Here is a 26,112-nt window from a genome sequence, read left to right as displayed (position 1 = left end):
GTGAGAAAAAAGAATTATAACTTGTAAAAGATTATAAGCAGCTTCCAATCCTTTTGATAGTGATTATAAATGTAAGAATAAGGTTTTTTGACTGACTTTAAAAGATTGTTAAAGAATGCAACTTGCTTGCCATTTTGTTAGCCTTTATTTTACATTTTTCTATTTTCTAAATGTCGGCCCAGTAATAATGTTTAATCATGCTTTGCTGTGTTATAGTTAACAGCCTTAATAGATTGGTACAAAAGGACATCTACCAGTTTTGTCACAGGAAGTAATTATGAAATAAAAGACAGATTTTTGCTCAGGCTAGAATTAGTCCAGCAATTCAAAATATAAGCAGTCACCTTGGATTCGCATAACAGAAAGTGACACCCTTTCTTTGGCTATGGGCTAAATAGATCTTGTATAGTTGACTCAAATAGATCAACTGTCCACTGTGTTTGCTCTTCTGTTAATTAATCTGAGAATCACTTGTTTTGCTTTGACATTGTCTCAAAGTTCATATTGTATGTGTTAAATAATACAATAATGTGATAAATTTAATAAGGTTTCTTCCCCTAAACTAAAGAGAGTGAGGTAGTTATCAGAGATTATTTTAGGAAGGAAAAAAGTGACATTAAATGTAGAAAGTTACAACAGGTTTATCTCTGATACTTTTCGTTCTTTTAATTTCTGTTGTCATGAGTTGTGATAGAATATTTGGGTCTGCATTTTCATACTGTTTTCCATAATGAAGGTTGCTAATGTAACCAGGCTCGGATGGAAGACCTGTTCTGATCATTCATATTGGTTAATGGAAGATGTGTCCTATGGTAGTAGGCTGGGAGCTAAAGGCACAAAAACATACTTGAGGGTATGGATAAGGCACAAACAAGAAACTCTTACAGAAAAAAACCCTCCAATGTGGAACAGGCAGTTGGGCAATGGTTTGAAAGATTGCGGATTCCTTCAATCTCCAATATCATAAGCAAGAAACTCTGAATATCAGTTGTTGAGATCCCAAATGGAAACTTCTATGCCATGCTTGTGATCTTCTGATGCAATTATGTGAAAGCTATTCTTGTTTACTGAATATCTTTATCCATGGAAGCTGTCAAATTTTGGTGAGTGTTTTACTGATATTGAATGATTGAAAAATAATTCCAAAGTTTAGTGCTTGTTTCATTATTTCAGAGACAGTAAACAGACTTGCAATGTGCCAATATGGAAAAAAATGCCTCCTTTTAATTGAATAAATTAAAGGGATAACTAGGGCTAGTTATGCAAGTTCTTCATTTAGCAATATGGCCTGATTTGTGCAAACCGTGACCTATATAAATATCACAAGGTTTCCCTATATACCATAGGGAATGAATGACGTTTTCAACACAAAGATTCTAGAAATCTTGCTAGTAATTAACTGTGTAATTGTGATTAAATTTCTGAATATGTTCTCTAAAAACTCACTGATACCTATCAGTCTAAAAAAAAATACATAAACATTCCTAAAGCGCCAAAGCTTCACCAATTCATGGCTAAGAGACTTGCTTAAAATAGAGAAAACTTCAGGCAATAGTGAAGCTTCTTAAATGTATCCATCTTATCAAAATAATTTCAGGAGTGCAGTACAGAACATCAAAAAGGACTCTAGAACAACATCCAGGAATCTGCAAACTTCACTTGCTTTAGTCAAAACCTATGACTCCATCGCCAAAGAAGCACTGGATAAAAATGAGAGATCAGCAAGGTAGAAGCAATTACTGAGAATAACACTGATGATCATCTCATATTTGATTCTCCAGTTTCCTGGAGGAAAGTTTTATGGAATGATGAATCAAAAGGTTTGGGACGTTTATATCTAGAAAAATGAAAGACTATATTCTAATTTTGAGCCTCATACCAACTTGTGAAGTGTGAAGATGACATGGTTTGGGGATGATTTGCTGTCTCAGGACCTGGATACGGTGCCATCAATGAAGGAAGCATGAATTCTGCTTTGTGTCAGAGAATTTTACAGAAGAGTAACAGGCCATCTGTCCATCAGCTGAAGCTGAAGTGCAAGTGGATCATGCAGCAAGACAATGATCCCAATCATACAAGCAAGTCTATAAGAGAATGGATGAAGAAGAACAAATTCAATGTTTTGGAATGGCCAAGTAAAACTTCAGATCTAAACCGCACAGAGATTTTGTATCAAGATCTGAAAAAGAATTTCATGTTAGAAACCCCTCAAATGTTACTGAGGGAGCTTGCCATAGAGTAGTAGATCACAATCTGAGAATCTGATCACTAATTCCAGGAAGTGGACAGCGGCAGTTACTGCAACTAATGGTAATGTAACCAATCACACATTTTTAACACTGGTACACTGCATGTTAAATAATTTTGTCTATGAAATAAAAGAAACAAGCACCAAATGTTGGTAACATTTGTTTTCGTAGACTAAGTTTCTCTATTAGTTTGACCTACATAATTTCTGATAACTTTCAGCACCAACACCAACAAATGTTCAAAAAATCTGAAAGATGACAATGTTTTTTTCACAGAACTGTAAGCATCTAGTTATTTTGTCAGGAATATTCAACTTCTATTTCTATTTATTTTACAATATTTATAACCTGCCTCAATCTTGACAGACTTTGAGCGAGTAACAAACATGGAAATTGAATATAAACTATTAGAATTATATAAAAATCATTATTAAAATGATGCCAGTGGGATCTGGCATTTCTCAGGGAGAGAAAATTAGGAGCCACCACAGAGTGGGTGGGTGCCTCATCCACAGTCAATGTATTCTGTGAGGGCCTGAAACATTCCCATTTTTAACATAGGTAGAATTCTGGTAAGACATTTTATGGTATTTTAAGTGCTATTATAAGATCTTTGAACTTATACAGTATAATATTTTTATGCTCATGTCTAGGACAGTTAGTTGATTTCCTGAAAACAGGAATGAAAATTTCCATGGGTCCACTGATGTTCTATAAAAATTAATGTTGAATCTACAGTTACAAGTGGATGGACAAAAGCTTTACTCAATGATAATGTAAGTAATGTACAATGTAAGCATTTCAATTGAAAGCAATCTTATTTGCAAGAAAACTTCACTGAAATCAATAGGACCCCTTTTCGTGTAAACAATGACTGCAACTGTTGATTTTAAACAAGCAAAAATAAAATTAGGACAGAAGTGATTGGTGCATCAAAGTATTTAGGGCACAAATCTTAGATGATAGATTTTTGAACTGGCTGGCAATGTTTCATGAGAATTCAGTGAGGAGATGTCAAGGGATCTATGACAAATAATTTTATACCATGTGATAAATAATGGTTACTCTACCATATAATCAGACTTCCCCTGCCCTTGGTTTAAAATAAAATATAAAAAAGATTTGTATAAAACTGTACAAAAGGTAATGTATATGGCCAACAAATATGTAAATAAATAATTCTACCCTTCAAGCTGAAAAGTATCAAGAATCCAGAACGGATGTTCCTAGATTTATTTTTATTGAACTGCAGTGATCCAAATACATTCACATCATGAAGTAATTCCTTTTGAATTAAATGAATTCTATTATAATGGAATGACTGAGAGACTTGAAAGAATTGCTTACAAATGCACATGGAAGGGTGGGGGGATTGCTAAGTCTAAATTAAGATGTCGGCTATGAAGTTTCCAATAGGACCTTGACATGACTGTTGACCTACTCATGACATGATCACACCAATAAGGATTTGGAATTCTATTAGTATTACCAGAGGAAAAAAGTCAAGGAGTCATCAGGAAAACAAATCTATATCTGCTACTCCATCAGCCAATTACTGTTGTTAAAGTGGAATTAGATGGGTATTGACAATGTGAAGGGGATAAGGATTAAACAGATGACTGAGTATACAACTAGCTACATTGCCATGCTTTGCTGCATAATTTTTTTTTAAAAAAAAACTGCATGAAAAAGTAAAAGAATGTTTCGCATCAGGATATTATTATGAACTTCAAAATATCCTTGAAAAGAATAAGTATTTATATAGTAATAACAACAGAAGAAAATATAACTTATTGAATGAATAAAGAACTACACAAGAGTACCCAATAAATTATATTGTTAATTTGATATCATAGCTCACCAACAATTACTTACTGCTCTTAGGGATTTTAACTAATTTTAAATAATTAAAATATTCAAGGTGTCTGGGAGGCATGAACTTAATAGTTAATTCCACCTCTTTGGTATAGGCAGGCAATATAATGATTCATGTTCAAAAGTAATGTATCACAATGGCATAACATGCATCTCTCATTGTGTCCAACCCCTTCCCTGCATTGAAGCACTGCCTCAGATGTATGTACTGGCCTTCACAAGGTATTATCATAAATTCAACAATGATTGCAAGAAATGTACTTATAGAAGCCATAATTTAGAAATAATTGCAGTGGAGTTAGTTCTGTCTTTACATTAAAATAGCAACAAACATTTTCAAATTCTTCATAATTGTTCCAGTGGAAGAGAAGAAAAGAGAATCTGAGGCTGAAGTTTTTATTCTTTATTACCAATTGCTTAGTGTGAAGTGAAAGGGAGAAGAAATCAAGAGCTACATTTTCCTGATCATACACATGACACGTATCTGGCTAACATATTTTGTTCATTTACCCCAGGATGGAAACATTGCTAATGATTCCTGTTGTCTTCAAGATTTTCTGCTATTGGGAAATCAATTGCATTGACTAGTATAGTAGTTCTCTCCTTGCAATTATTCATAGTTATGACAGTCCCTGAAAATAGGACGACTCAGATTTCAAGTTCTGATGTCCAGTCCTTTCCATAATCACATAGCTGCATTTTGAGCACTTGGAATGTGGCTGGCATTTACAACTATCTGCAGGGTCGTGCAGTCAATGGGACTATGATTTAAGACGTTTTTGCCAGAATCCAGCATTTACTTCTGGTTTGCAGCAAAAAATACCCATAGCAAACAATGGGTTCATATAACCAGTGTTCACTTAATGACCAAATCATTTGCTTTATGATTGCCACCAAAACAAGTTGTAAAACTGGGCACAGTCACTTGATGACCTATTTACAACCATCACAACCTACACCTGAAATTACGGGCTTAATAATGATCATAAACCAAAATAACAATGGCTTCCAAAGGATGGAACCTTTTGTTCTTCGTTTCTTTTTGTATTCAAACCATGTTAATTACGATTTTGCCTTTCCTCAATCGTTTGTATTCCAATTGTATTTTTTTTTCTTCCTTGGGCAGGACATGTTTTTAAAAAAATATTACAATAATGAATATAGATTTAGTAGCTTTATAAATTGTAATTAAAATCCATTCTATGAGTTCAATTTTAATGTTTAAATGATAAAGTCTAAACTGATTTAGAGATTATTATAAAGGCTAAACTGTAGAATTAAACATTAGTGAAAATGTTAACGCTTTCATAAAGAAATAGATTAAAAAGAAATGAAATATTATCCAGTGCTAACTCCCTCATACTAAATAACTCTCTATTTTGTTTCAACCAGATATTTTACTTGTTGGAGTGTTTTATTCCCAACTTATTTGATAAGTTTAATAGAGTGGCATGAACAATGGGACTGAACTTCCTATTTTCACTTTTCTTTTTCCTTCTCTCTTAAGTATTTGAGTCATAAATCAACATTAAATTATGTTTTGGACACAGAATGAAATAATTGAAAAAGGAAGATAATCATTGAAAGTACAGTCAAACCATAAATTGTGGTTGCTAAACAATGGATTACCAAACATGAAATGAATATCTGATCTATCAGATATTCTAGACTAGACTATTTCTAGTCACATTTCCAGAGGATATCAGTTAGCAGGAATAATTAAATATTTTCCTTTTTTACGTCTGTAGATAAATATGGATATCTGTTGATAGTATAAAAAATAATTGAAGACTAGGACAAAATCGATGTTATAGGAAAAATGTATCCAAAGCACTTAAATGGGGCGGGGGGGGAACTTGCACAAATAAATTATTCTGTAGTCTCTCGTTTGGCTAGAATATAACATCCTGAACTTTGATTTGATTTGATTGATTTGATTTTCCTTTATTTGTATGCCGCCCTTTTCCCTGGGGGGACTCAGGGCGGCTCACAATTCAAAAGGGGGGGGGAAGACAAACAGTAGACAATACAACATGTTAAAAAAAAGAGCACAACAGTCACACAGTTCGGGTGGGGCTACAATCTTAACCCCAGGCCAGCCGGGACAGCCAGATCTTTAAAGCGGCGCGGAAGGACTGGAGGGTGGTGAGGGTGGTAAGTTTACTTTGCAAGTAAAGTTGTGTTGATTTCAACATGATAAACTAATGCAAGCATCAGAAAGTTGCATATATTTTATAGTCCCATTCATATTTTCTATAACATATTATTGGCAGAATGAGAGGCTGAATGAATCCCTGGTAAGATTTTATTCTAGCAAGCAAGAAGAATTCTTTCCAAAACCAATTACATTTCTTTAAAAAAAAATAAAAAAAAATCCTTGAAGCTTTTCTAATAGTAACAAAATTTGCCCCAACACTGGAAGTCTTTAAGAAGATGTTGAATAGCCATTTGTCTGAAACGGTATAGGGTTTCCTGCCTAGGCAGGGGGTTGGACTAGAAGACCTCCAAGGTCCCTTCCAACTCTGCTATTGTATTGTATTGTTCAATGTATTTCCACAACCTTAAGCTTTCTTCTCATTGGCTTGATATACTGAAGCACTGAAGATATATTGCAAGTCCTAAAAGAGATCTTATGTTCTTTTGACTGATTGTAGCATACTCTGGTTAACATTATCTAGCATGATATAGAACCTGTTTTTCTATTTTGAGAACCTAGGCAAATTTCATATTTACTTTATGTATTATGTACATTCACTGGTCTCACTTGGCTACCCAAGCTATGTGACTTTTAAGGGTGAGAAAATATCAACAATATTTGCTTCATACTATGTACATTCTTGATTAACCAAGAGAAACGATAAGCAATTATTCTGAACCTTCATACAATACTATTTTAGGATTAATTTTAAAACAAGCCAAACAGATTTTACAAGGTCTGCTACATACTTTATACAGTGAAAATGTCAGAAATAATAACATTGTAAATAAACTTTGTGGCACTCTTTCAGTTATTAAATGAATAAACACCTCTTATGCAACCGTGCAAGGCATCTTCCTGTTGATTCAATAAACTACCAATTAAATGACAATAAGTCTGTTTGATGGGAAGATGCTCTTCCTCAAATTAATAAAATAAATAACACTTTGATTTTGCAGATTATTAAAATTTTCCACTCTGAGGGAAAAGACAATAATTTTCCTAAAGAGAACAAAATCTGGAAAATATTGATGTGTTCAAAACTATCACTTTCAGAGAACACCTGCTATTTCTGACTCACTAATACTGACTAGTTTCCCGTGAAGACAGATACTCTCCCTGTAGTAACAGTAAGAATGACTGAATGACCCTTTTGTTTTTATTTAAAACATTTATATTTTTTTGCCTCCATGGTGGTCATACTACTTCAAGTAGGTTTCTCTTATAATTTAATAATGACTCAAAAAAAGAAGGGAAAAATGATTACATTAATTCTGAATTATCTAATGATGCTAGTTTTACAATGATCTGATCCATCAATTCTTTTGTTTAAACAGCTAACACATATAGACAGTTATTTAATGGGATTGTGTGGCCATTACAAATATTAAAGAGAATTATATCTGTGTGAGGATAAGAGGACAGTTCAAAATTCTAATAGTTACTAAGAATACAAGGTAAAAAGTGAAAATATTTAATATAGAAGAAATACAAATATAAATTTATATTAACTCACACAATGAAATCTACCTTGCAAAATCTTTTTAACTTTACTGTAAAGTCCTCTCACTTAATACTGGCACAAAGATGTATAAATCAATACATTCAGAATGAGTGATATATTTTAATTTAAAAATACTCAAACTGTAGCAGAAAATCTATATATTTAGCACAAATAATAAAATATGTATGTGTTTTGCAATTTAATATCAAGATATTACAGGTCATTCTTTGCATTGCAAATTTAATTTAAAAAATACCAAAATTCTTGATCTCTCTAATTGTTGACTTTTGCAGTCACTAAAAAGAGGCTTCTTTGCTGAATTTGGTACTTAAATATCTCAAAGTTTAATAGATTCTAAGTCTATTATACTAAGCTCAAAAATGCAGTGCCAAATGAACTAAATTTGTTCTTAAGCTTATTTCATAATTTTTAATTATGAGAATTCTGTATCTTGTGCTCTGGCTTTTTTCCCAGTTAACATGTACAATTATATCCTGTAAAATGGCATAATATTAATATGAAAAATATAACTTCTGGGATCTTATCTCATCATATTTTGATGCTATTAATTATTTTTGCAGATTAGAGCTTCATAGGTCATGGTCAATAATTCTGGGTATTTCTTAAAAAATATCTAGAAACCAAGGCTATAAGACCTCCCAAGTAATTCATATTCCTTAAGTAGTAAGAATGCCTTTATCTTTAGCTGTCACCTCTAAAATGTTTCAGCATTTTTTTATTAAATCTGATCACTATGTCTGTATCACAGTGACTATCAGGGTAAAGTTTTTGATTAGTGAAAAAACTTGGAGGCAATAATGTCCCTTTATTTGGTTTACACATAGGCTGAGTACAACAGTATAATTGCTGTTGCTTCCATTAAAAGAAATAAGGTGTTCTTTTAAATAATTTGGGTTTTTTTACAAAAATATTTACATAGAAGGATAGTAGGCCTACAGACAGCACTGGACCATCACTGTACCTAATAACAAGAAAGATCAGATAACCTGGATAAAAGAGTTATCTTTTGCTTAATATTATTTTCTTTCAATACGTCTGTGATAAAAATATATCCAAAACACTTTAAATAGGCTCCAAGTGATTATATGTCAGGCATTTTGCCAAGGGACAGACCATTAAAGATTTCAATGATCATTTCCACACTGATGGACATGTCGAGACAGATCTTCTCAGATAAAACAAAGAGTTTAAGTGAGGTCATAAAGTCTTTCTTTTCACAAGCTATGGGCGCTTCAGTTCCATCAGCATTTTTCTAGAGCAATCAAGGAACATTGTGAGTTTATATTTAATTAGGATGATGCCAATAGAATTTATCTGAACTGCTACTATGTTCAGGTTTTGTCCAATTTGATTAATTTAGCACAATGGTGAACTGATTCTATCAATTTAACTATAATAATTTGTTTTTGAAAGTCAAAACCTTTTGGCCTATATAAATTTTTGATTTTTCCTAATATGAAATAAAAATAAAGCATAGATACTTTATTACATAAAACAGTATTGCAATTATTAGAGGCATTCTCTCCTGTTTATTTGAAAATATAAAAGAAATTCCAAAAAAAGAAGAAATTTAGAATTGAGAGACATTTTCATAAAAATAGCACAAGTTCATTGTAATGTAACTAATAAGTAATGCTTTATAAAATCCTACTTTATTAAGAGAACTTCACTTGCTCAGTAATTTTTTAAAAAAAATTGTATTTCAGGCTGCAACAAGATTTCCTATGAAAATAAAACAAAATTGAAGACAGAAAACCAAACCAATCCACTATTTTTAGATGAATTGTTAAGACCTATATTTAATATCAATACTCCAGTGTCTGTGGGGTAACAAGGATTATATGCACAATACAGTAGATGTCACAGAAGAGAGAGGAATACAAACACATATTTACAGGTAATAAGTGATACCTCAGCTCTGGGAAAATGATAAGAATAAGGAAGAGACTATAAAATAATCCTGGCTTGATTCTACACAGAAAAAGAAAGGATGGAAAGGAATTCGGGGAAGCTTTCAAGACCCTGTTATTATTCCCTACAATAGAGTTTCAATGGTCCTTATAGTATGTGTTTCCTGCAGTGGTAGGCAGTCTAATTGTTTTACTACTTGTTTGCTTGCAACACTTCTGCGCATGTGCCGAAGCATCCGGGCAGGTGGGCGGAGCCTCCCGTCACCACTACTACTGGTTCACCCGATCTGGTTGAGTAGATGTCACTTCCAGATTTTCAATTCATAAGCAAAAAAGTTATACGTATTGTTTAACCAGTAAGAACCAGTAAAAGTATTGATTATAAGAATATAATCAATGTCCTGTGGGATTGGATCTCTGGCCCATCTAGTCCAGCACTCTGTCCTTACAATGGCCAACCAACTGCATAAAAAATCCCACTAGTTTCCTAGCAAGATGGCTTTCAGAGGAAGTCACACAGACATCAAGATTAATGGTCTCTGATCCCCATTACTTCTGTAAATTGTTTTTTTGAAACAGTCATGCTGGTAGCCTGCACCATTTCTTATGGTAGTGAATTCCAAATGTAAATTTCCTGTTATGGAAAAAAATATTTTTGTTTCTCTTGATTGCGCCAGGATTTAATTTCTTTGGTTGACATCTGGTTCTCAAATTTTGGAATGGGGAAAATACTTATCCTAGTCCATTTATGCATGCCATGAATAATTTTTAATGCCCCAAGCATAAATATGTCTATGTATAAGGGACTATGTACACAGATGAAGGGATTGATTCTTTTCAGTCATAGTATCTAACTATAAATCACCCATACTTCTGGAATTAGTTGGAAAACAAAACAAAACCTGCAATGGAATTAACATTCCAGGAACAGTTTCATCCTGCAATTATTCCTTACATCTGACTCTATGTTCAGCAATTGGAAGCCGAATATATCTTTTGGTTAATTCTATACCAAGGTTCGGACAACATGAAACATGTAACACCACAGTTAAAATAACCAAGGTTAAAAGAGTACCTCTGCCTTAACACCAATTTCATTGTCCATTCTGAATAACACAATAATCTCACGAAAATACACTGTACAAATTATCATTCTATAATTAGAAATAGCAATAGCACTTAGGCTTATATACCACGTCACAGTGTTTACAGCCCAGAGGTGGGTTCCAGCCGGTATGCACCAGTACGGGCGTATCGGGGCCAGAAATTTGCCGTACTTTTGTGTACCCGTTCCATGATGGCGTGGCCATGCCCCTGTACTGGTACACTCTGCTGGCCTGCCCCGTTTGCAAGGTGCTTCTCAAAGAGAAGGAAGCGAGGGCGGGGCTTCTTCAGAGGATCCAAGGCAAGAGCGGTGTTGAAGCCCTCTTTGAAGCAGCTGGAAAAGGTACATGAGGGCCGGAGGGAGGGGAGGAATTCAAACTTCATCCTAGCGGTGTAGTGTGGGGCTTTGGGCAAAGGCTGGAGGGAAGGGCCCTGGCTCGCTCACACTCTTTCCCTTGCTTTTTCCCTCCCTTGTGTAATTTTATGCAGCCTGCAGTCAGTGAAGCTGGGCGCCGGTGCGGGCTGGCTTTTTGCATAGCTTTATCCAGCTGTGGGGGGAGAAAAGGACGAGGACCTGGAGAGAAAGTCATTCCCCCTCCCCAACAGCTGGATAAAGCTATGCAAAAATTTAGCTCAGCTTCACTGACTACAAGTTTGAAAAGGCAACGTGGCTCTGCCTGCAATCAAACTAGACTGGGGAGGGAGAGCATGAATGAGCACTGAGGAGACCATAGGAGGAGGGAAGCCAGGCAAAGGGACATGCTGTAGGACACACACTTTCCCCCAGCCCCGTTCTTTCAGAAGGCTCCGATCGGCTCCCTTCAGGCTTCTCTGCCTCTCCTCTCACCCCAACCTGCCAGCAGGAGGTGAGTGGGTGGGATTTATTGCATTCCAGGCATTTCCCACCCAGACAGCATGCTGCATTTGCAATGGGGGAGGTGTTTGGAGAAGGCAGTGGGGGAATGGGGGGATGGCAGAAAAGCAGCTTTCAAGCCATTGGGAGATATCCAATCCAACTTCTGTTTGTTTGTGTTTGAGAGAGTGAGGGGGGAGGGAGAGAGGGAGGAAGGACGGGAAGGGAGAAAGAAAGAGAAAGAAAGATGAAAACTTCTTTCTCAAAGGAGAAAAACAAATGCTATTGCTTTAAATCGGAACTGAGCATGCCTGGCTGTGGAATTCTGGGAGCTGAAGTTCACAAGTCTTAATGCTTATAACGTTAAATTGAAGCTTTAAATTGAAAAGGTGCAAGGAACAACAAATTGGTTATATGTTTATATGTTATATGGTTTTATGTTTTTGAAGTTTTGGGGCTTGTGCAATATGCGCTTTGTGTTTCTAAAAGGGTTTGGATGATTCCCTCGTGAATGAAGGCAAACTTTCTCTAGGGTCTCATAGCAGGAATGTGGAATGAGCCTCAGTCAGGTTTCTTTGTTAGCAGAAAGAAAGAAAAACAGCACAGCAATTTAGGGTTAGAAGGCTACTTGGAGGTCATCTAGTCCAACCAAGGTAAGCAGGAATCCTTGTCTGGATTATTTTGATGCCTATAACAGAGAGGAAAATTGCCAGAAAGGAGAAGAGTTTACTAGGATAAGGCTGCCATGCAGAGGAAGGCAGAGATAGTCCTTGACTTATGGCTACAATTGAGCCCAAAATTTTGGTTGCTAAGCAAGAGCGTTGTTAAGTGAGCTTCACCACATTTTACCCAATCCATGACATCTCCTGGTGAGTGACATCAAATTGGCCACTCCCACCCAGTCACATGATCACCGAGCCACTCTCACCAAGTCACATGATCGCTGAGCCACTCCCACAAAACAGGCCACACCTACAGAATAGGTTCTAAAAAAATAGCTTTCTAAAAAAACCCACCAGTGTTAGAGCCCTTTCTAAGCAATTTAGTGTCAGCATATTGAACCCAACAATTTGGATCCTCATTTTACCCACCTTGGAAAGATGGAAGTCTGAGTCAACCTTGAGCCTGGTGAGATTTGAACTGCCAAATTGCAGGCAGCTGGCAGTCAGCAGAAGTAGCCTGCAGTACTACACTTTAACCACTGCACCACCACAGCTCATAATTGTTCTCACATTGAAGATAGGAAACTAAAGAGAATACATGCTAAAAGCAACAATTGAGTTATATGTAAAGCAAGCTGATCTAGCAACACTAGTTTACAAATGAAAGTCACAGGATTAAGTCCATTTATGTATGTATGTATGTATGTATGTATGTATGTATGCATGTATGCTTTGCAATTGCATTTTTGCATTTAGATATTTCAATGATTTTTGTTTTCCTAATTTCTTCTAGATAGAAAATACCAGCATGACATGAAAGCATATAAAGAAAATATAGAAGATATCTATATATTTCATACAAAAAAAGGCTTCTGAAATATCTACCCAATTTTGTCTAAATTTCTGGGCTTTCACTAATTTTGGACAATTTCTATTACTTAAGTGTTTTGCATGGCTGCTAAATTAATGTGATTTCAACTTGTTGAGACACAAAAGCTGAATAAACATACCTTAATTATACAGATTCAGTTCATGTATCATATATCATATGAACTGGCAAGCTTAATAGACAATTCACTTGTGGGGTTGTTTTTCCAATGAACATTCTGGATCTGAAAATAAGCAGGGTCTTATCTTACACTGGAAGAAGTTGATCCGTAAATGAAGCATATGGATCATACTTAAAAATTCTCCCTTTTCCCCTCATTATCTGTCATGGGCATTTAATCCTAACATATATCCCTAAAAGCATTTATTTTTCTCAAATTCCTGGATGTGTATAAATCACATTATACACATTCTAAAATAATTAGAAAAACAAGTTTTTAATTAACAGATTGTTAATTAAAATTGGAGTTGTAATCTAAAACATCTCTTGAAAAACTATCAATAACTTGATGCTTCCATTAACATAATTTTATTTGAAAATTGTCTTATTAATGAGGTCTTGACAATTCCATAATGGCAAGACTTTCTATGAAAATCAACAATTTAGAGAGAAAAACTGAACATATTGTCACTATTTTTAGATGAACAGGTAAGACCCATAATTAATGCCTGCTCTTTAGTGAAGAAAACAGATGCTTTCTTCACTATGTAATTAGTGAAATTAATGAATTCTAATGCTTCCATGCAAATGATTTCTTTATCTTTCAAATTAATCATTTCAGCGCCCAATATGTTATCAGCTCTTATCAGATCTACTGATACCAAGCTTCAATTTTATCTACTATATTTATTATGTCATTTTTCCTTTGTTGTCATTGCAGGGTTTTATAATAGCCCACTATATCAACATGTTGATGTTATGGTACAAACAAAATAAGATGAGGAATTATATTTATTATAATTACATGTAATTGCAATTATGTAGTTATTAAATACAAAGCCAAATGCAGAATCTGAAAGATGTATTCAGTGATTTTTAAATGTGGCTGAATCAATATGTGCAATAAAATGAGTTTCCATAAGTCCTTACATAATGCAAAGTACTTTTCTACTTCAATTTATAATTGGTGGTGGAAAGTCACATTTTAAATGGTGCATTGTGTCAAATGAATAGCAAGATTTGATCTATAACTTCTTGGTCCAGAAGACAATGGCAAACTATTTCCACACTGTTGCCGACATGGACTACTTGTCCATATAATCTTTTAGGAGGATTCATTCATTCATTCATTCAATTTACATAGCCACCCATTTCACACAAGCCACTCTGAGTGGCAAAACGAGTTGAGTTTAGTATAAGGGATTTTTTTTTTGTAATAACTCTTATGGGTATATATTTTCAATCCCAAGAAATAATATTTTATTGTTTCTTTTTTTAACATAAGGCAGAAATATAACTATTTTTAACGAATAAAGTTTATTTTCTTACAAGGAAGCCTAATGGGATTTCTGAAACTCCCAAGAATCATAAAATGATCAAAGATTAGGACTGGAATGAAATGCTTATTAAAGCTGAGAAGACATTTTGGTGTAAATAAATTTTTATTTTATTTCTACAACTGCCTGAAGTGATTCTGTGTGATACATATCATAGAAATGTAAAATAAAAACAACACAAAATATATATGTATGCTGAGTAAAACTAGATTTTAATATTGCAAAAATGCTCTTAACACAACTGGGCATGAAAACATGTCTTCACAGCCTTACAAAAGACCAGCTGTGTCCAGTGTCATCCTGGTTTCTGAAGAGAGAATGTTCCAGAGGACAGGGGCTATGGCAGAGAATCCTAGTCCCTCACTAGTCAACAATTCTTGGCTAATAGAACCAAAGCAGATCATGAAGTAGTCATGTTATATGAGTGGAACATCTAATACCATTTACTACCCATGCAACCTCATTTTGCAACAGTTGAATACTTGCAACAGTTCTGAATACTTTTCAAGGGCAGTCCCTAGTAGCATGCCTTGCAATAATCCAGATGAGAGGACATGAAGACAAATGTGACTGAGCAAAGCCTTCTGGGCCAAGAGGTTTTGCCACTTTTTTGAGGGGAAGAAATTCTTTTACATAATGGCAAATTCTTGTGTCGTCCTCAATTCTCGTGTACTCCTCAATGGAACTGCATCTACGTAGAGGGAAGTACGCAGTGGGTACCTGAAGGCTCTGTTTTAGGCCCAGTACTCTTGAACATCGTCATCAATGATTTGGATAAAGCAATACATGGGGAACTGATCAAATTTGCAGACGACACCAAGACAGCAGGAATAACCAATACTCCGGAAGATAGGCTCCCAGATTATATCCCGGGGATGAAAAAAAAACAGCACCTGGATCTCAGGTCATCAGCAGGAGGAGGAAGATGGGTAAAGTCAACTGTGGGCAGTGGGGGCAGGCGCAGCAGCAGAGAGATATATGATGGACTGCAAGACATCCAGGGCGGGGAAAAGGGCGGCATATAAATGTAATAAATCCAATCCAAATCCAATCCAAAAGGGAAAAAAATGAGGGGGGGGGGGACTTGAGATGCCCTTGTGGTCATAAATGTGGACATGCTTGAATTTTGACCATGTGACCATAGGAGTACTGCAACAGCCATAATATCAGGCATGAATGATAAATCTGTTCATTCAGAAACATCATAACACTGAATGGTTGCTGATTGAATGTTGTAAATTAAGGTCTACCTGTACAGCAGAACATTTATTCTTGTTCATATTCAACTATCTTACATTTGGTTTAATTTATCTGGTTAATTGATGTATGCAAATAAAATCTATAATAATCATCTTTATAGTGGTTGCTTTAATATCGAACAAAGTTCGTTTCAAAGAGCATAAAAACTCTTCTGATCATCTTATTGGACTGAATCAAACTTGAAGGGTATTAAAATGTGTAAAGGACAAAAAAGAGAAATGGTTGGGGTATAGATTTTAACTTTTAAGTATTCTGAATGGATTCAGAATAGCTTTATAATTTACAATGAATCAAAAGGGAAAAAACCCAACAACAATAGACTATAACAAAAGTGGTGCAAATGTATCAGGCAGCAAATGAATAAACATTTGAGATGATTTATTATTAGAAATTGCAATAAATTTTGAAAAGATGAATTGATTTAGTTAAAAGGTATAACTGACAATTTATTGGGTGGGAAGATGCATTATTTTCCAATTGTTATCCACCTATAGTAAAACTGATTTGTGTCTCATTGTATTTTATGGAAAAGGAGAGAGCAACTTTCAGTGATTTAGATTAAATGTATTAATCATAACCAGACACTGTGAACTATATATCTACTATTAAAGAAGATTTTTGACATTTAATTCTGTAGCAATATTTTGACTCTGTACCTCTCTTCCTAAATCTAATTCCTGCTACAGTTGGCAGATTTCTTCCTCTAAATTTTATGAGTCTTAAAGTAGTATTTTACCCATTCATGCGGTAAATAATGCAGGATTAGAAATATTTAGTGTTTTGTTTCTCTTTAAAGAGTAGAAATCCATCAAACCCAAAACAAGTTTCTGATTTCTTAAAATTGTAGTTTTAGCATAACCAATAACAGCTCAAATAAAATTCTTTTTAAATAACATGAATAAAAAGTATAGTTTTAAATTATATTCCTACACTTAAGAATTGAAAGTCAAATATATCTATATTTTTAATATACCAGAAATTAAAATAAAATCACAATGCAAACTAATAATTACACAAACACAAATAGACAAATGTGTATGCATATATAATCTGTAGTAGATTCAATGAGATTACATTAGAAAGACACATGATGAATAAAAAAGAGCTAAATGTGCATGTGAACTGGCTTTTGTGTGTAAAACAACTTTCCTTTCTTTTAATATTCTGTATATAAAATAATTTCCCCTTTTTTCAATATGACCCACATCTAGAAAAACTAGGAAAATATTAATTCTACTCCTTGTCTCTTCATTTTCTTGCACAGGAGTCATATTATCTGGATTTCTATCAAGGTCCTTCTGTCAGTATTTTTCATCCCCAAAATAACTGTTAGATTAACAATGGATTTGAGAAAGCCTGCCTCCCACATCCTGCAGTATGTATGAACATTGAGAGAAAAACATAGCTCCTGCAATATATTAACTATCAAATAAACAAGAACTACCTGCAATAGATAGTTATAGATTTATGGCCCCAACTGGGCCCAGAATTTCACTTGATAAGCAAGGTGACTGTTATGTGTAAGGTGTAAATCATGCCCAATTTTACGACTTTTGCCATGCTATTGGGTGAATCGTATAGATGTTAACCAAATTTGTTTCCTCCCCTGATTCTGCTTGTCACAAACTAGCTGAGAAGATCGCAAATGGGGCTCATATGACACTGGGACACTGCAACTGTCATAAATACATGCCAGTTGCCAAACAACCAAATTCTTATCATGTGACCGTGGGCATGCTATGACAGCTTTAAATGCAAGGTCATAAGTTACTTTTCAGTGCTCTTGTAACTTTGAATGGTTGCTAAACAAGTGATTGTAATAGAAGGGTTACCTGTAATGCAACCTTAGTTTTTCTCAGGGCACTAAGGACTACAATACATTTCTCCAATGTGATTATTGGGCTTCTTTCAGCCATGGAGGGCTGACTGTTTTCTGAGATTGGTTAGTTTATTCAGGCCACTGTGGACTGTCTTCAGGAGTGAGAGATTGAGCCATACCTCCTGATCTACTTGCTTCTTTGAGTCACAAAGTGACTCAATGTTCTTGAGTGTTTATTTCCCTTCTCTGCCTCTCCTGAGTTTAATTTGTCTTTACCAGGAACTTCCTAGTTTCCTTTGTTCCTTTGTCAAAAAAAGTATTCTCAAAACTTTTCACCTTTTCTTCCAATAAAACAAGCTTATACATGTGTTCATTTTATGGATTACAATATTTTCTGACTTTCTATTAGGAAAAATAGAGATGCACAGTATGATACAGACCCTGTGGCAATCTTCTTTCAGTGCGTATCTTAATAGAAAACACCAACATAATATGCTTCTTGAATGTTCCTCCCTCCCTCCCTCCCTCCCTCTCTCTATCATTCATACATACATACATACATACATACATACATACATACATACATACAAATAATCCTTACTATGATATGACAAAATTTTCAGAAGTTCTATCTCCACACTACAGGTAGCAGAAGCCGAGAAACATATAAACCATTTCATTCTAAGGCAGAATTGTCAGCAATGTGGTACATAGATTTCAGCTTCTCCAGAATCGTTGAAAAATGACTGCCCATTTTTTTGAGTAATACTTTCACTTACACTTTTGATCAACAAAACAAAGTGAAGCAAAAAATAACCTTGTACCTCTTCACTCCTTTCCTGACCCACTTAGGTGAGTTCTTAGGATTTATTTACATTGCATTCCTATTACTAATGATGTTTTATCTATTACATACTATGCAATCTATTAAATAATATGATTTCATCAAGCTGAACAGAAGTGCATGGTCAGTGCTCTATGTGCATTGTTATGCAGTTTATTATTTGGCCCATTATTCAGATGAAACCTCATCAGAAAGTATGTCCTTTTCCCTTCCTCCCGGTTCTTTCTTCTTTTTGGAGGCACTGAGCAACTGTTCCTGCACAGGCTTTGCAAACTCATCTGTGTTAAAAGTGAAAGAACAGGTCATCATCTCAATTCTGTTCAAAGAGTTGCATTTGCAGTATCCTATTTAGCTCAGGGAATTAATCTTTCTAAAAGCACTTTTGCTTTCAGTGTAACAGTCTAATAGCAGTAAGTACTTCTTGTTCAGCATTACCAGATGTCACAGGCATTAGATTCCTCCTTTTGTTATTGGTTTTCAGCATTTTTAAGATTGCTTTTGAACTTTCTTCACTGATAACTAATAACTTTATGTCTTCTGTCATGACAGGTCAAATTTTCAAAGCAAATCTATTAGGTGTGTCTGTAGTGGACTGTAGGAAGTATAGGCTGCTTCTAAAGTAGGAAATCAGCTGTACTGCAGTTATTCTTCATCCTTCTTTAAATTCCATGAAGCAGCAATATTATTATTATTATTATTAATAATAATAATAATACAAGGCAAGCTTAATACATATGGACAGAAAGTTGGTTTTTTTTATCAGAATGAAAATTATCCACAAAAATACTTTTCCTATCAAATTTACAAAGAAACCAGAATACCCTCACCAGTATTATATTTCTAAAGTGAACAGTAGTAATTTATTATATAAAAAGTTGTGTAAAAAAGCATGGATTATCCAGAATTCTGAAAATTATTGAATATAAGTAATATTTGTATGCATCATACAAATATATATTTTGTAGGAGGTATTTTACCAGGAAAAAGAAAATATTTCAACTATTAAGATCTTATATCAGAAAACAAATCTTGGCCCTTCTCATTTATTTACATATACACAAACGAACATTAATGTGCTTGTACACAACCACACACCCACAGCATACTTCCAGCAATTGAAACTTAATCACCTTTTTCACAATTTAGAACAATGCAGTTTTTAGTTTGGTTAAGTCTTGTGTCATCAATATCATGAACTTAATCTATCAGTTGTAATAGCACCTATAAAATACTAGAATGAGATTGCAATAAGCCTAGAAAATGGGCTACAAATCCCTGATATGTTCAAGCAAGCAGTGAACCAAAAATAAAAATACGGAGACCTGTAACCGTATTCATCTGATTCATTACCTCTAAGGACAAAGTTCACAGGCCAAGGTCTTAAAGTAGATTTAACCCATAACTGCTATTCTTTCACAAGGAAATCTAAAATTTCATTTAGTTAGTCAAACTAGTTTCACAAATATACTTTTTTATGCTAACACAATGTCATTTTATCAAGCAAACATGTAAAAATCCAATGAATATTAATATTAGCCTAACATAAACTTCACAGGTTCAAGCTTCCCCCCACACACCTTTTCAGATTTTGTCTATTATAGCAGGATAATTTTTTAGTTTCCAGAACAAAAGTGTTTTTGTTCTGGATAATAATGAAGATTAAAATTAGGTTTCCCCAAATCTGTCTATAGTATTTCATACATTGCATTCTAATGATCAAACTTTAGACATTTGAGGGTAAAAAATACATGCATTTTCCAGAATTAAGAGGTAAACAGATAATCTATACTATAGAATTACAAATATAAGAGATAGACGTTTGAGACAATTGCTAAATACATTTGTTAATATGCTAAATACGTATGCTAAATAAATAAATCTTATCTGTCATTGTCATCACTTAATCAGATCATCATTTAATATAGCTCTACTTTGTGTACCATGGATTTGTACAGTTCTGAAAAAAGTCAATTATTAAAAATGGTGGGAGACTCAGATTTTACTATAAGATAATTGTTTTATACAATTCTTTGCACAGAAAATGTGGCTCACTATAAATTATGAGAACCAGCTCACCATTGCAGTTGTGTTCCCTGTTACCTTTTTGATGTTCCTGGCTGGCATTCCATGAAGATGACTAAGCCTTGTCTGGAAATCTAGAAATAAAATTACAGTTCAATTAATATATAGTAATATACACTTATAAAGGGACAATCTAAAAGATAAAGATTTGTTTTTCTATACTACAATAGTTTAAAATTCTCTTTTGGTTTAAAAGTTATTGTATAAGAAAATTGCACATAAATAGTAATGGTAAAGATTCCCCTAGCACGTATAAAGATTCCCCTCGCTAGTCCTTCCCGATTTTAGTGGGTGGTGCTCATCTCCGTTTCAGAGCCAGCACTGTCCGAAGACATCTCCATGGTCATGTGGCTGGCATGACTAAATGCCAAAGGTGCATGGAACACTGTTACCCTCCATTAAAGGTGGTTCCTATTTTTCTACTTGCATTTTTGCATGCTTTCGAACTGCTAGGTTGGCAGAAGCCAGGACAAGTAACAGGAGCTCACTCTGTTATGCGGCACTAGGGATTCGAACCACTGAACTGCTGACCTTTTTGATTGACAAGCTCAGTGTCTTAGCCACTGAGCCACCATAAATAGTACAAGGACATAAAAGGAAATGTGCAATTATTATCTAGAGAAGACAACAATCTCCTTATAGTAGGTAGGTTTCAAAGGCATTGTCAATGACAGATTAAGCAGTTGAACTTTTACCCTGCATATCATGCATGCTTTCCTAAATTCTATGCTTATGAGTATAAATTGCAGAGAAGAACAATGAAGATGTTTAGGGGACTGAGGGCTAAAATATAAAGAATGGTTGCTGGAAATGATAATGTCTAATTTAATGGAAAGAAGGACTAGGGGAGACATGATAGCAGTGTTCCAATATCTCAGGGGTTGCCACAAAGAAGAGGGAGTCAAACTACTCTCCAAGGCACCTGAGGGTAGAACAAGAAGCAATGGGTGGAAACTAATCAAGGAGAGAAGCAACTTAGAACTGAGGAGACATTTCCTGACAGTTAGAACAATTAACCAGTGGAACTGCTTGCCTCCAGAAGTTGTGAATGCTCCAACAACGGAAGTTTTTAAGAAACGTTTAAAACAATTTGCCTGTATAGGCAGATGGTTGGACTAGAGGACCTCCATGGTCCCTTCCAACTGTTATTCTGTTCTGTTCTATTCTCATGAAATACATTCAATTAAATTTATGTAACTATATTGGCATCCTATACTAGCTATGATGACAAATATAAAAATTTCCTTATTTACATTTATCTGAAAATAAAATATGGCAAACCCCTACTCCAATTTTAACATGTTGCATTATCAGGCATGGATCAACATATACATGTTATATGAAATTTACTTGTACTATTAAATAATCCTATCACAGTGTTGGAATCATTCCAACATTGGAAACTTGATAATTATACATGTTTATAAATAACTCTCTTAAAGGTAGTCATATCATTGTTCAAAAGATGAATAATCAGACAAGGTACAACAAATTAGATTGTTTACTGGACTGCAATTTTCAAAAATGTTATAAAAGGAATAAAACTGAAATAGAGTTATGTGTATATCTGTATAGATGGTACTGTTGAAAAGTCTTCATTTTCTTTTAATAGTTTTAAAAGGAATAAATGAAGATCTTCCAGATAATAAATAGGGATTTCTCACTCAAAACTCTTTCAAATTTTAAATACTCCATTTCAAGTTTGAAGTGCCTCGCTTCAATTGCAAAATAGCTGTTTCAAGTATAAAATAGCCTATCATTGGGAAACGTTTCAAGTTCAGTTACAAACTTGAAACGGATCTGCCTCGAACTTTACTCTCCTTTAAAATAAAGAGCTTTGAATTAAACAATGGTTTGAAATAGAAACTGTTCATTTTCTTAGTAATAAACCATCCTGAAACCAGGATGAATTGGCACAAAATATCAAAGAATCTCATGGCACATTGAAAACTAATTTTACTGTGGACCATATTTCATTTTATCAGGTATGCATTCCACAAGGTCCTTGGCATATTTGCTGTAAGAGATCAGCACTGCTATCTTCTTAGAAGATGGTTTCAATTATTACTTCAGAATGTATCAAAAACTTTTTTAAAAAAAGAAAAGGCTAGTTTTTACCAAAGAACACACCGGGACAGATATAGAGGAGAAGGGAGGAATGAGATCTAGAATACTGAATAATATTTAGAAAAGTATTGGAGGTAGCATATAGAATTGTAAGGGAAGGAAAGAATCAGCCCAAACTATGTCCTTTTCTCTTCCATAAATACCTGAACTTTTGACAATGAAACTCCAACCCAGTTGGGATCCAAATACCTTTACAATATTCAACAAAGTAAACTTTAGACTGGAATCAAAAAGAAGTAAGTTGATTGCAGACTTCAAATTCTATTAACAATATTTAATTTAATATAACTGTAATTTCAAAACAGTCTTTTAAAAGTTACTGACCTCTCTTGCCTGAATGTGACATAAGTGGGAAGCTGCCTGTTAGAATACTTTCAAAGATGGGGTCAGGCATCTCTTTTTCCAGTCCTGCTGAATCTTCCTTTTCCCACCAAGGAATAATTCCAGTAATCCCACAGGCACCTCCAGGTTCACTTTCATGGAACCAGTCACTTTGCTCATCATCACCTATAAGAAACATTCCACATGTTTTTCAGAAAGATATATTGAAGTTTGTTATCCATCCAAAAGTTTCATCTGTAATAAGAACTATTTCTTCTTTCTCTTCTATATTGTATTTTCTTTGGCACCAGAACTCTAATTGGGATTTCTCATTTCTTAGCATAAGATTCAAAGGAAATGGAAATTCTATTTGCTGGTCATTTAAAAATCTGAGAAATAATTTGACGACCTAATATTTTAATGATAACACCAAACAATTCTATTTCACTTACTGTGGTGACAACAATAATAAAACAAAATATACTTAAAAAAGTATAAATCTGTGGAATCAGCTGTTTTCAAATTAGAATGATACAGAATGATACAAAATTAGCTTAATTTTATTATTTGTGTGGTAAATAAAAGAAAGCAATCATAAATAGGTATGACCAAATCAACTTAATTTTATTAAGATTAAGAAAAAAGTTTTGAAAAAAATATTTTCAAATGAAAGATGACAGCTTCATAGAAATATTGACCATCAAGGGTAAAATGGTTCATAGAAATTAAAAATTCAAAATCTCTAAAATGCCCTTCACAAAATTATCTGAAATTTTTACATCTTTGTTAAAGTGCCCTAAAGCTATTTTTCATTTTCCATGTGGCTAGAGTGATACAACTAGTAAAAAGAGTGGATGATGTCAGAAATGCTATCCTGGAACAGCAGCCACTTGAAGCAAGGATTTGTTTTAGCTCAGCTGAAAGTTTTCAGAATCATCATGAGGAATTAAGATCTGGGTTGGACGTATAATACTCTAGCTCCTGTCTTTCAATATAGCAAGATGGGAACATCCACTCAAAAGAATTCATCCCATGGTCTGTCTGAGAAAGCACTTAATGACTCAGATGTAGCTCGATCAAAATCTCTTTTCTGAGATTTATATCCAGATTTGCTTGTATATTTTATTTGTTTTATTTGTTTATTTCTTTGCTTTATTTAGCAGATGAGCCATGTTGGCACAATGGTTAGAATGCAGTACTGCAGTATACTTCTGCTGACTGCCTGCAATTTGGAATTCAAATCTTACCAGGCTCAAGACTGACTCACCCTTCCATCCTTCCGAGGTGGGTAGAATGAAGACCCAAAATTGTTTGGGGAAATATGCTGACTCTGTAAACCACTTAGAGGGAGCTGTAAAGTGGCATGTAAGTCTAAGTGCTATTGCCATTTATTTATTTATTCATTTAAAAAAAGATTATTTAACTTGTGCTCAAGGAACATAAACTTTTAAAGTGTAAAAGTCAAGTTTTAAACTGTAAAACTTGATATAAAAGAGATGATACAACAATTCGGGCATTTTTGGAGTCCAATACAATGGAGATTCAGATAACCCCAAAGCTAAACTGCGCAGCTTTCTCCCTAGAAGAAGAACGGATATAATATTTTCCACTTCCAGTTTCTCCCTGCAATTTTGCCAGCCACATTCTCCTGAATTTGATTTGAAAGCTTTAATGTGCAAAATGAGAGTGGGACAGAATTGAGTAAAACTATATATGACTGCTTTCACTGTTTTTGTTAATTAAATAATAGATACTGATGCTAGGGAGCATTAGGAGGTCTGTGTCCAGAAAAGGTTCAGGCTGTGCACTCCACCCAGCCTGGCACCTAGCTGGTTGCTAACTAGCTAGACAAATTCTGCTGGTACCTCACAAAACATAGTGAAGAAACAATAATCCTAAAATCTCAGTAACTATATACACATACATCACAGTAAGTCAGTACTAAACATTTTGCCAGTCAATGGCAAATGCAGTCAATGTTTCTTTTGCCTGCACTTTATAATTTGTAATATTTATTCACTGGTATAGAAGTACTCTTGATCAACCAGAGAGAGAGAACTACCATCTTATATTGTTCAATGTGTGAAGAACACAAGTAACCCCACCTTATGACAACCAGAGATTGAATAATCTTGTATGTTCACTGATCACAAAGAAATTCCTATTTACTGCAACGCAGTCTTAAACAAATATATTATCTTTGAAACTAATTATTTGGGACCATAAAACAATAATTTAAAATGTGTGTGTCTCTTTAAACTCAGCTGTAATGAAGCAGAAGAGAACAATTGGACTAAAGTATATTTAATGAAATTATAAAAATAAAACATAACGATTGTATCAAGACTTCAGTACCAATTCTGTTACTTAAATTTCAGCAGCTAATAATATTTTAGTATTAATTACCATCAGGACAACTCTAGCATTTAAATCACTTGTTTACAACACCACAATAAATAATATCAGGAGTTAGAAAATTATGACAGTACAGCAGTCTAGGAAATAGCAAATCAAAATATTTTACACTATGATGTTTTAGGCTTCATATAAAATTTTATCAGAAAGAATTCTATGTTAATTTTATAGGAACAGGATAAATTGTTCTATTAACTCTAGAGATAATTCATGTTTAAAGGAAAAACAGACCAAAAACAAATACAAATCCCGACAAACTGGATTTTCTATACAATGTTTTTAGTAAAAAAATCAAAAATTACGATATTGATTATCTGCTTATGAAGTATACAAACACTTAACTGGATACATTTCTTTAAAATGTTTCAGTACCTTGTCTTCCCTCATCATTGGTAAACAAACCAGCATCACTACTGCTGAGGCTGCTGGATTCACTGTGATAATAGGGAAAAAGAAAAGATCAGAAGTACAATTGATATCTCAG

The 26,112-nt window shown here is 34.2% G+C and overlaps 1 protein-coding gene across 5 annotated transcripts in view; it reads right to left on the bottom strand.

Annotated features, from left to right (window-relative positions):
- The window catches only part of GPATCH2 (G-patch domain containing 2), a 91,878-nt gene that overhangs the window by 54,770 nt on the left and 10,996 nt on the right, over positions 1-26,112 (bottom strand). The window contains exons 3-6 of one of the 5 annotated variants that reach the window (XM_032215694.1): positions 26,001-26,062; positions 23,217-23,399; positions 20,784-20,839; positions 1,495-2,084 (exon numbers count right to left, since the gene is read on the bottom strand). In XM_032215694.1, coding sequence (XP_032071585.1) covers positions 2,046-2,084; positions 20,784-20,839; positions 23,217-23,399; positions 26,001-26,062 — 340 coding nt within the window. In that variant the 3' untranslated portion in view covers positions 1,495-2,045. Of the gene's footprint in view, positions 1-1,494; positions 2,085-18,447; positions 18,962-20,759; positions 20,840-23,216; positions 23,400-26,000; positions 26,063-26,112 lie in introns of those variants that run through there. The other 4 variants (XM_032215692.1, XM_032215693.1, XM_032215690.1 and 1 more) reach the window with 4 other exon arrangements.

This window comes from Thamnophis elegans, chromosome 4 (genome assembly GCF_009769535.1).
Source record: "Thamnophis elegans isolate rThaEle1 chromosome 4, rThaEle1.pri, whole genome shotgun sequence".
NCBI classification, from domain to species: Eukaryota; Metazoa; Chordata; class Lepidosauria; order Squamata; family Colubridae; genus Thamnophis; species Thamnophis elegans.
This window is presented reverse-complemented; position numbering and strand designations above follow the sequence as displayed.